This window comes from Linepithema humile, chromosome 3 (assembly GCF_040581485.1).
Source record: "Linepithema humile isolate Giens D197 chromosome 3, Lhum_UNIL_v1.0, whole genome shotgun sequence".
NCBI lineage: Eukaryota > Metazoa > Arthropoda > Insecta > Hymenoptera > Formicidae > Linepithema > Linepithema humile.
The window spans coordinates 15481977-15495263 of record NC_090130.1 but is presented as its reverse complement, the minus strand read 5'-3'; the positions used below and the strand labels follow the sequence as shown (position 1 = coordinate 15495263).

At 36.7% G+C, this 13287-nt stretch overlaps 1 protein-coding gene across 1 annotated transcript; it reads right to left on the bottom strand.

The window, feature by feature from the left end:
- Positions 1-2329: 2329 nt before the first annotated feature.
- LOC136998983 (uncharacterized) lies at positions 2330-12341 on the bottom strand. Its single transcript, XM_067352376.1, has 3 exons — positions 10898-12341; positions 4590-4834; positions 2330-4290 (listed from the first exon to the last, which is right to left on the bottom strand). Exons 1-3 carry the CDS (start codon positions 11154-11156, stop codon positions 4084-4086), a joined length of 711 nt encoding a protein of 236 aa, XP_067208477.1. The 5' UTR covers positions 11157-12341; the 3' UTR covers positions 2330-4083.
- Positions 12342-13287: the final 946 nt, after the last annotated feature.

Here is a 13287-nt window from a genome sequence, read left to right as displayed (position 1 = left end):
CAGGTTAGGACGTAACAATAGTATTGAATATTATAATTGATTTAATTAAGTAACTAATACAAGAAAAATTCTACAAGTTTTGTGATAGTAATTCTTTTAATATTTGAATATTATACCCTGGTGAAAAATATTCTCAGAATTTTTCATAAAAATTTTCAGATTTTTTACAAAAATTTTATAACTTTTTCAGAAAATTTTAAGATTTTTTATATGAATTGGCACACTTTTCAGAAAAGTTCAGAAAAGAAATGAAAATATATGAAAATATATGAATAAATTCATTATTTCTCAATTTTCCAGATCTTTATATACAATATTAAAGCCCGTGTCCACGATGTAAGAAATTGGTTCGAGTTCTTGGCCCAAAATGGTTGGATTGCTTCAAGAAATGTGTAACCAATCAACTTGCTGTTTTTCCATAAGAACTTCAATTTAATTGGCTATACATTTCTCGGACCAAGAACTTGGACCAATTTCTTGCATCGTGGACACAGGCCTTTATATAATAATAATAATAATAATATTATTGTAACGGGGGGGCGTTCCTCTTTCGAGGCACCGCCCGCGGCACCCAGACATTGTCCATTGTGCCTCCCCTCATAAACTTACTTATGAGAGACCTGTTTTTCTCCAAAAGAGAATCAGATCCCTCACCGGCAGTTTCCTGATCTGCTTGGGCCCAAGTAGTGCTGAGCCCAGCATCTTGTGTCTCAACCCTGCCTGTGCAGGACAGTCGCTGAGCACATGAAGGTTGTTTCCTCGTCATCTCCACATGCCCTGCACTTGGATGTATCGCTACGCCCAAGCTTGTACATGTGGTAGTTTAAGGTGCCATGACCCGTCAGTATGTGTACCGCTGTCCTGGCATCTTTCCTACTCAGAGCCCTTATGCTCCAAGTCAGTTCTCTATTAGGAGTATCTCCCATCAAAGCTCTAGCCTGTCTGCATTTGGACTCAGATTCCACTCTCCAGTGTTTTAGATGTTCTCTGCGGAGCCATTCTTTGATCCTCCCCTTTCCTAAACAAAAGGGGATTCCCAGGGCCGGCCCCGGTCCTACCATCGTTAAATCTGAACCCGCCTTTGCCAGCTGGTCCGCACATTCATTACCCTGGATGCCCGAGTGACCCGGCACCCAGGTAACGGTAACTTCTCTCTCTCTCGCCAGTTCGTTCAGAACGCACCTGCACTCCCGAACCAACCGCGACGTTATTGTCGGAGCCCCCAGCGCCTTGATGGCTGCCTGGCTGTCCGTACAAATTCTGATGTCTCCCGCTCTCCCGCTCTCCCGCTTCTACCCTACTCCGTACGGTCTGAGCACAGCTTAGGATAGCCACAATCTCCGCTTGGAATACCGTGGCATAACTGTCGAGAGAAATGCTCTCCTTCCATCCCTCTCGACTGCCAAAGAAGCCGGCCCCGGAGCCCGTGTCCGTCTTGGAGCCGTCCGTATACCAGACATTTCCTCCACGCACTCGAGCCCCTAAGTTTCCACCTTCCTTTTCCCACTCCTCCGGCCTCGGTATATGCACTTTGAAGCGCCTATCAGAAGCCCGAATAGTAGGTATTCTGTCCTGTCGCATCTCAAATATCGGATCCAGCAGAACGTCTTACACAGGCCTTTAGAAATATCAAATATTTTTACAAGTTGAAAAATATACGATTTATCAACTTTTATTTTTCTACCTTATCTTTGAATGCATTTTATTTAGCAATGTAAAAACGTGTCATTCTATATTTATTTTCTAGTAGATATCGAACATAGAATGTCACGTTAACATACATGTTAATACATGTTTTATTCTGTGTTTGACATCCAATGAAAAAGATAGAATAGAAATATATACTTACGTTAATTTGTACCGTTAAATGAAATGTACTCAAAGGCAGGGCAAAATATGGAAGCTGATAAATCGTAAATTTTTTTAGAAATATTCCGTTAAATAGAATACAGAAAAATGTACACACGGGGACAGGAATGCCTTCTCACATGAAGTTACATGTGCTCGTCGGACATGTCAGACATACCGGACATGCGTGCTTTACCTCTCAATATTCGTGCATTATAACTGTAGATATTCGAAAAACGGCAACACCGTCTCAGAGCGGGAAAATGTAATTGACAATTCATAGTTTGACGTATCCGTTTTTCGAATATCTACAGTTATAATGCACGAATATTGAGAGGTGAAGCACGCATGGTCCGGTATGCCTGACATGTCCGACGAGACGTGTGTAACTTCATGTGAGAAGGCATTCCTAGCTCCGTGTGTACCTTATTACAACATATACTCGCATACATATACATTTAAAAATTCTATAAAAAATATATAATAATTACAAATATTGAATTTATTACATTTCATACATAATAAATATAAAAACCGCTTATGAAATATAAATTGTAATTATAACATATTATTGGCAAAAATAATTTTCATAATAATTATTATTATAACGCTTGCAGCTATACAGCTATCGAACATTATTACATCATATTCCGTAATCTTAAAAATCCCGGCTAATAATTTTTTTTTTTTTTTTTTAAATAATTTTTTTAAAAATGTTTTAAAAATATGAATAAATAAGAAATTTTTTCTTAGAATTTTTCATAAAATAAAATTATGAAAAATTCTTAAAATTTTCTAGGAAATTATGAGATGTTTTTTCACCAGGGTAAATAAAGAGTTCCTATTTTTTTTTACTTTAATGAATTACTATATTAAGTAGTTGAGAGTTTAAAAAGTTTATAATTTTTTTAATTTTTTTATTATTATTCTAGAATTTAATATTTTAATATAAAATATTTTGTTTTGTGATATTGTTTCAACATAAATAAAAAGTTTATTTCAGTTTTATTTATAAATACATACTTATATGTACTGACATAGAATTATAGTGCATTTTACTACCTTGTATGATGTATGTATAAATAAAAAATTTGCATATTACAAATAATATTCTGTATTATATTTAAGTGAAAATATTTCGAATTATTCGCTGTTGAAGCCTTCTTCCTGCAATAAGCTCAGGATTAATACGGTTTCGCCGTTCATTTAAATTTTCATGTTCATTATCATTAACATTTAATCCAAAATCATAATCTTCTTCTTCTAGTTGCAGTATTGGTACATTTTCTTCAATGCACATATTATGTAATATTACGCAGGAATTAATTATTCGCGATGCTACATCTGGTTTATAATGTAATACTCTATGTTTCAGTAAACATCTAAAACGCATTTTTAATAAACCGTTTGTTCTTTCTATCAATGATCGAATTCGTCTGTGTGCTACATTATATCGATCTTCAGGAGAATTTAGTTGAGCATTCATAATAGGAGTCAATAACCAAGGTCTCAAGGCATACCCAGAATCGCCTGTAACATGAAAAACTTCAGTAGCAATATAATCAAACATTACATATTTCATATATTATATATTTATTATATTTTATTCCTTTTAATAACAATTAATATTACATGAATGTTGTTTTTATTTGAATAAAATCAGAATACATAAAAATATTTTAATTTTTCTGATTAAATTGTTTCTATTTTTAAGGTATAAAACATAAAAATAATTATATTTTTTATTATTTAATAACAGAAAATAAATAAATTAAATTAAATATATAAGTCAACATACATATAAATATATAAATACATATAAAACAAATATATATATCAAATGTATATATATAAATATCAAATATATAAAGAATAGCATTTATAATCAATAATAAGCTTATAAAATATAGAATATTTATACCTACCAAAAAGATAATATGTCTACGGTTGTGTAATTGTTGTAAAATTTGTAAAAAATTACAATTATTCCATATATAGCTGTCGTGGGTACTACCTGGATATTTTGTATTTACATGAATTATTTTCATATCGCTATCACATATCTAAAAAAAAATACAAAATACATGTAATTGAAGATAAATAAACAATTTATTTTTTTCATTAAAAAAAATTATTATTTTATCATCATTTACAAGTTAGAAATTTATTTTAAAAATATATTAAAATAAAATTTTATTTATTAATTTAATTTTAACATAGAATTAAAAATAATTTTTACCTTATTATAATACGACATAAAGGCAATATATGTTTATAACTTACTAATTGAACATTAATAGAATGATAACCTTTTCTATTTACATATATATGTTCTGGAAATTGTGGATGACATGTAGGAGGTGCAATTATTGCCATATGAGTGCAATCTATGCATCCTATAACTCCTGGAAATTGATATTTTTGCCAGAACCTATATACAATATGGATTAATTATTTAATAAATTTTGGAAAAATTCTGTACAGTTCATTAAAAGTACTTTAGAAAAATGTTTTTTTCAAAATTTTTACAGTAATATTTAATATCAATTCTAATTAAGACAAAGTTATTAAGAGTTACATTACATCTCAGTAAGAAAATTGCTCATAATAAATTTTTAATTTGTTTTGACTTCCATACAGTACTTATTAATATTATTGAGATTATTAAAATATTATTTCTTTGCTTCACAATACTGCTATAATATTATTGTAGCAATCTTTAAATGATAATAACATATTTACCCATCTCTTACAGATTTTACTTCTTGTAAATTTGAAGGGCACTTTATCCATCTATTAAATACCTCAGGTTCATTTAAAACTTTTGTAATATTGTTAATACATCTGCTTACAGCCGGTTGACTAATTGCTGAATAAATATTATGGCCTATATCTGCTTGATAACTACCAGAAGCCATGAAGCGTATTGCTGTTGTAACCTTTAAGATTAAAAAGAGTTTGTTGTGTGTCGTAACACAACGTGTCGCTATAAGGTTAATTAAGTTAAATACCAAAATAAAAATACTAAGAAAGAATTATTTAGCAAATAAAGAATAACGATGAGGCTGCAGAGAAACAACCTTGGATTCAAGGTGACACGAATCAGCAATCCGAGAAATATCAACAATAACATATCAATAATATTACAAAACTCTTGATTGCCGATTCGTATAAATACAGTCGCGCGCAAGCAGCGACGGATTCAGTTTACGATACGCGAATACACCGACTCGTTTCCCCGTGTCCGTACACGGCTCACGGAAATCTAACACCGTCCTGGCGGTTTGTGAGTGATTAAATAAATTGTTCGAGACAAGGTTTGCGTCCAGTTATTCCACACCTCTAAGCAGTGCGTCCTGTTCCCCAAGCGGATCTCGAACTTACGGTTGCGATCGGAAAGACTCGCAACATAAATTTGGTGGCAGCGGTGGGATCCGCAATTACCGAAGTTCATTCTGGACACCCGATGATCGGATATCGGCAGTAGTAACAGAGGGACCACTGAGAGAATCTATCACCTGGAGCTACAAAAGTGAGGTGAGAAGGCAGTGTGGAAAATCGCCTGGATTCACAAGGCGACGACAGTCCGGGCAACAAAGCGGCGGAAAGGTGCCTGGCGGAGCAACGACCAAGCTGAGTCAGCGTAACCCGAGAGGACGACGACAGGCAAGGATCGCGACCTACCTCAACAACGGATCAGCTAACCAGCAGCGTGCATCATGCGAGCGAGCGGCCTAATGTAAGTCAATAATAAGAAATAATATTAGGAAAAGCGAATGTCCGGGAAACGAGAGAAATTAGGCTTCCAATTTTGGTTGAACGACAACCGAAATCATAGTGAGGCGTTAGATAGCTCCGCGAACGGAGAGGAAAAGCGCGTAATCGTAGAATCCCAACCAAACCAATCTCGGTTGATCCGCAACCAAGATCAACGAGCGTTGAGCGTAAGCGAACAACGTAGTAAGACGACAGGAAAGAAAACTGGAAATAAGAAGCAAAGTACCGGAGACGCGAACACAGATACCATTTCGAAAAAACCAACCGTTGAGCGCAATCGTACATTGCTAGGGCTCGACAGTGCTTTGAAAGCTACTCGCAAGGACAAAAAACCGCGACAAAGTAGGCATCTGCCAAGTAGAACTCCGAGTCACGTATCGGAATACAGTGAGTTCGCACTCACATCTTATGATAGTTGCGTTTTCGACCCAGACGAGTTCCGCACCGAAGTAAAAATGAATAATGATCAAGAATTACCGAAGACTACCGAGTCAGAAATCGACCGGGATATTGAGTTACTAAGAAAGGAAATGACGCAAAACGCAGGGGCAAAAACTGAAGACGCGACGCGAAACTCAGAGCTAACAGATACAATGATGGACTTTGTGCGCGAAATAAGACAACAGTTGACCGAAATGCAAGAGCAATTCCACGAACAAATAGAAAACGTACGGGGGCAACAGCAAGAGTGGCAGCAACGGCTCTTAGCTATACCGGGCCAACGAGAATTGAATGTACCACTGACTACTAGGCGCGTAACTGATAACGCGGATGTAGCATACGGACGGGGTATGTCGGATATACGAAATAGGCCGATAGCCATGCATGGGTATATGCAACTAAAAGAAGCGCGAAGCTTAATCCCAGAGATTGACGGAACGTCACAAGCTAAAATACAAGAGTTCCTCAGCGCGAGTACTTACGCGGTGGAAAGTATAGACCCTTTGGAAGAATTACAGTTGCTGAAGGCGATACTGTGTACTAAGTTAAAGGGAAAGGTCTTGCTCGATTTTCAAACAAGAGATATTCAAACGTTCGTGCAATTAAAACGAGAAATAGAAGCAGGATATACAACTCATAAGAGTATAACGCACTTGCAAATTGAATTTAACACGCTAAAGCAGAAGCATGGAGAGAACGCCCAAGCTTTCGGTACACGAGCAGATCAGCTCGCGATGAAACTTTACGAAGCGATGATCGATGGAAAAAGTCTCACGGTCATGGAGAAAAATACAATAAAGACCACTATACAAAACTTAGCGCTACAAAACTACCAAATCGGACTAAACGAAAGCATTAAAACTATAGTACGCGCACGCAATTACAAAACGCTACAAGAGGCGATTGCGATAGCGACGGCTGAAGAAAAATTGCAAAGTCCGTATTCCGAAAATAGGAATTATAACAAATTCAGTAATAATAACGGCGCAAGAGAAAAGATACTAAAATGTATCAAATGCGGCAAATTGGGTCATGAAGGGCGTGATTGCAGAATAGGACGCTTTCATAATTATAATAACCGGTATCAATTACCGAGAGCTAGCGGCCAGAAGGTCAACATGATGAACATGTTTTGTAAACATTGCAAAAGATCGGGGCACAATCAAGATACCTGTTGGTCATTGCATGGAAGGCCAGACAAGGACGACGCCCGAACGAGGAAAAACGCCAAGCAAGGCGAAGGAGAAGAGGCAAACATAAAAACAGCACGACCCGCAAAAACATTGCAGATAGCATCAGTAGGCGAATATGCACAGGCCGAACTTAATCTAGATTTAATAGCAGTACCTATGCAAGAAATTCGAGCAGCACGGGCAGTTATGCTCGTAGATACAGGAGCTGCAATAACTTTAATTAAATTGAAAACCTTAAAAGAAGAAACTTTAGTTTACGATGAAAAGATAATGATAATAGGCGCTACTGGACAGAAGGCCGAAACGTTGGGCACGATAATGGCTCACGTACTATTGAAAGGGCAAGTTATTACGCATAAAATGCATGTGGTGAAGGACAATTTTCCGATAAGTCATGAAGGAATATTAGGAGTTGATTTCCTTAAAAAGCACGTGATGAAATGGGACTACCCCACTAAGCGACTAACGATAGGGGACACCAAATTTAAACTATTTCCGTGCCGACCAGTCACATTGAAGTCACGAAGTGAGACCATAATATCCGCCACTACAAATAAAAATATGACAGGAATAGTGCATGCATTGGAAATGCAGCCGGGAATTATCATAGGAGGTTGCGTGACGACAGCTCAAGATTACGGTTGTGTCATAAGCGTAATCAACACTACCGATAAGCCGGTAGACATACAGACTCCACACGTAGAGTTAACATTGTTAGAAGCGGAAACAGGAATTCAAGTATTTAATACTGAAGTTAACAAGGCAACAGATAAGCCAATGTCTCGTTTGGAGAAAATAAGAGACGCATTAAGAATTGAACATTTGAATAAGGAAGAGCAAAAGGCAATAGCAAAGATTTGTGAAGAGTACAGCGATATCTTTCATATAGAAGGAGAACCGCTGACTCATACCGTGGCGATGAAACACGAGATCGCGACGCGGCCGGGGACGGCGCCCGCCAACACGCGACCGTACCGGTTGCCGGAAAAGCATAAAAAAAGGTAAAAGCTAAACGGTATTACGACAAACGGGCTAATCAAGTCATCTTCCAGGAAGGTGATAAAGTGTTATTATATGATGAAACGTTACGACGAGGACGTTCAAAGAAATCAGAAACGTTATGGTGCGGGCCATACGTAATAGTAAAAAGGAATTCGGAAGTAAACTACACTATTAAAAAGGGGAGGAAAGAGATGACGGTGCATGCGAACCGTCTAAAATTATTTGTAGAAAACTAAAAAAAGGAGGAATAAAAATATGACGGAATATATTAAGCAGTAGAATAAGTTATGACGACAACAGTTAAAGAAAAGTTTATTCTGTAGGTGCATTATATTTCTTGGAACTCTGATGTCAGCAACGAAAACCGAGACGAATTTAGCCGTGGAGATAGAAAGATTCTCACACGAACCAGGAATATACTTTGAAGAAGTAGGTGAGATTAACGTCATCGAATCATATTGGAAGTTCGTGATAACTGTAGATATTTCGGCATTAGGAAAACGACATATTCGTGTACAAGAATGGCTAGAATTAGCGGAAAGCGCAAAGAACACGATACACTCTACACGAGCAGAAAAGAGTCAGTTCGCGAATTTACTACGATTAATTAGAAAAGACGAAGTTAGAATAACAGCATTATTGAAGAAACTAAAAAGAGTTTACGGAAATCCGAACGAGAAGAAACGCGGTCTAATTGACGGGATAGGAAAGGTAGCGAAATATTTATTCGGCACTATGGATGCCGGAGATGAGAAACGCATCAACGAGCAATTAACACTGTTGCAAAATAGCGAGAGTACTTTTAATCATGTCACGAGGCATCAATTAAAAATATTAAACTCTACAATAGCGCACATAAGCGATTTGGAAAAGACGATCGACGAAAATAACGAATTGTTGTACGACTTAGACGCACGCATTTTTAATGGTACTTTATTAATCATCAAACGTGAAGAAATCAACGAGTACTGTGCATTACTCGACAGAATGCTAGCAGATTCCGACAGAGATATTCAAAATGTGTATGATTTCTTAACGCAGGCGTCGCATGGAATGTTGAATCCGAGTCTATTACCCGTCGAACGAATTTTCGCCGAAATGCGGGCTGCTGCGCCGTATTTACCACGCGGAACGTATTTTCCTCTCAAGCTAGATGTAAGTGATTGGTCAACGTTTGAAAAAATTACAAGTGTAAACTCGTATGTTAAGAATGAGACTATATTTGTAACGTTGAAATTGCCACTTGTAACATATCCAAAATACAGGTTAATAAAAGCCATACCTTTACCTGTCCCTGACCAACGCGGGATATTTGTATTTACCGAGATTAACCAACAATTGTTTGCTGTAAATTTAGAATTATCCGTATATCTAGCGATAAGCGAAGAAAACTTAGAAAAATGTATTGAGATAGACAAGAAATATATATGTAAATCGGATAGTCCGATATATAATATTAACCCTCGAGCGTTATGTGAAGTACAATTGTATGTAGGTTTGACAAAAAGGGCAATTTGCGGAAATAAGTATGTAAGTTTTAACCAAACTATTTGGATAGCATTAACGAAGGAAAATTCTTGGTTATATTCGACTAACAGCGAACAAGACGTAATGATTACTTGTTTAAACCATAAGGAAATACAGACCAAAATCACACGAACAGGTAGAATAACTCTATTAAATAATTGTAAAATAATTGCGAAGGACATGACCCTGAACACAGGAACAATAATAGAAGGCCCGAACATTCAGGCATATATACCACGTTTTAATCTAACGGGAAAAATAGAAGGTATAACTAATGGTGAAACGAGCATGGAAATCAAACCGTTAAAATTGAAAAAGATGATACAAAATTCAAGGGAATTAATAGATTTGGGAGAAAAAATAAGAGAAGTAGACGACGAGTTAACAGAGGGAAAAATTATTCAACCCTTGACTTTGTATCCTGTGGTCACAAGTTCGCTTGCCATCGTGATTATTGTATTAGCACTAGGCATAGGAGCAATACTATTATTACGAAAAAGAAAGACTACTGCGGAATAATAGGTAGACGGTAGGACAAGAACTAACTGTAAAATTATACACTCGCACCGCCTACTCCGCACGGAAACTCCGTACCTACATTTCCTTCCATTCGCGGGGGAGGGATGTTGTGTGTCGTAACACAACGTGTCGCTATAAGGTTAATTAAGTTAAATACCAAAATAAAAATACTAAGAAAGAATTATTTAGCAAATAAAGAATAACGATGAGGCTGCAGAGAAACAACCTCGGATTCAAGGTGACACGAATCAGCAATCCGAGAAATATCAACAATAACATATCAATAATATTACAAAACTCTTGATTGCCGATTCGTATAAATACAGTCGCGCGCAAGCAGCGACGGATTCAGTTTACGATACGCGAATACACCGACTCGTTTCCCCGTGTCCGTACACGGCTCACGGAAATCTAACACCGTCCTGGCGGTTTGTGAGTGATTAAATAAATTGTTCGAGGCAAGGTTTGCGTCCAGTTATTCCACACCTCTAAGCAGTACGTCCCGTTCCCCAAGCGGATCTCGAACTTACGGTTGCGATCGGAAAGACTCGCAACAAGTTTAATAAATAGTTTTCATCATTTTTAATAAAATATATATAATTTAATAATTTTCTTTACCTGTGTAACAATATCCAATGCTGATGACCGTGTTGGTTCATCAAAATATTGATCCACAATATTAATTACATTTTCTGCAATTCTTTTATTCACTCGATATAATTTAATAAACTCTTTATTGAACAGATCGAATGGATCATCTCTTATATGAAATAATCTTCTTTTCACTGCTCTTATTTCAACTTCTTCGAGAAGTCGAATTGCTTCCAAATTAATTAAATTATTTTGCATAACTATCACACCTTTATTATTTATTTTGATTCTTTCTCAAAATTTACTTAAATTTCGTATGCGAAATTTCCTTTCGCATGGTCTGACCCCACTCGATACCAAACATGCGATACTTATCGCATACGAGTAACTTGTGAAAATTCAAGAATATGAATTTACCGCGTTATGCGGTAATCTAGTAACTTTCATAATATATCGTATGCGATACTTTTTTCACAATTTCAAGAATAAGGTTCCAGGCACGGACTAAGGAATAGAGGGACGGTGCACAAGCTGTACCGGTAGGCTTACCATCCGTCCTGATTTAGCAGGACATGTCCTGATTTTGGATGATTTGAAAGCGTCCTGATTTATTTTTTAAAATAGGTGAAATGTCCTGATTTATCGCCGATAGGCAAACTTACGTTTTGTCTGCTATGCTTTATGGGCAGGTGAGTGTGTTCAGAGAGAGAAAAACCAAAGCGCCAAATAAGTTCTTCAAGATTTTTAATGTTTTTGCAATTTACGGTCAGAACGAATGCATTAATGAAATTGTGCGACTTTGCCAAAATCACTTTTCTTGAAAACACCATGCTCATCAATTCGAAACACGCGCGTGATGCGCGGCGCGTTCTCCGCATTAATTGTTTGCGACTCTTGCGAGTTGCGGATTTGATTCGTGTCGTACTTTGTTACATAACCTTGCCTGTTGTCCCAGTGCATGTCCCTGTCGGTGTCAATAAACCAACTAAACATCACATGGTTGACGGCACATTAAATACACAATAAAAAAAAAATCCATGCAGTCCGTCATCCGCGAAATTAAAATATATATTTTTTCGTTGGTTCGTGAAAAGTTTAGAAAAAACTGACAAATCGAGATGCCGCCAAAAAGAAAATGTCATTTCACCGACGACTTACGCCGGAAGTACCCTTGTTTCGGTAAAAGTCGAAGTGAGTTTGAAGCAAAATGTCAAATTTGTGATTCATATGTTTCAATAGCGAATAGTGATTGGTATTTATTAATTCTATGTATAACTATATTATTTTAACCAGACATAATTAATAATTGAACAATACACTGAATTTAAGAGAATTTCCTCGCGATACTCAACTTTTTCCTCTGGGAGAGAAAAAACATGCGTTGCACCGACACACGGATCAGCTCTATATTGTCAGGTGCACATCGCATGAATTACGTCGCTTTGTTACTAATATAATAGCTTCCTGTTCATTATTTTTCGTTCGTTTTTAGGATCAACCGATCCGGAAAAGCACATTAATACACCGAAGCATGCTAGGAACATTCGAGATGCATCAACATCTAAATCAATGACAAACTTTGTTGTGCATAAATCGACACCCCTTGCTTTAAAAATATCAGCAGCAGAAGGAACGTTAGCATTTCATATCGTGAAACATCATAACAGCTTTAAATCAATGGACTGCACTTCAACTCTCTTGCATACCCTTTTCGACGACTCTGATATTGCCAAAAAAATATCGTGCGCCCGTACAAAAACTGAAGCAATTATAAACGGTGTATTATCACCCCACTGTATACTCATGGTTTCTAATGACCTTAAGAATATTTCATTTGTGAGTATAAGTACGGACAGCAGTAATCACGGCAATAAAAAATTATTCCCTATTGTTGTCCAGTACTTTGATCATATTCAGGGAGGAATTCAAGTACGTATGTTAGACTTGCAAGAAATCAACAACGAAACAGCTGAGACAGTCACAAGTTTGATCGAAGGTGTTATCACAAAACACAATTTAAATAAAAAAATTATTGCATTTTCTGGCGATAATACAAATACCAACTTTGGTGGTTTGAATCGTAAGGGTGAACAGAATATTTTTCATTTACTAAAAAATCGTGTAAATTCTGAACTCGTCGGAATTGGTTGTTCGGCGCATATTCTCCATAATGCGATTCATCACGGTCTCGATCAATTTGGCCTGTTCGATATTGATGCCCTGGTTCTCAAGATCTTCAATTTTTTTTCAATTTACACGGTCAGAACAAATAAATTAAAAGAATTCTGCGACTTTGTCGAAGTCACTTATCGTAACCTATTATACCACAGCAAGACGCGATGGCTGAGCCTGCTGCCTGCTGTTCATCGAATTTTGCAAATGTTTCCGG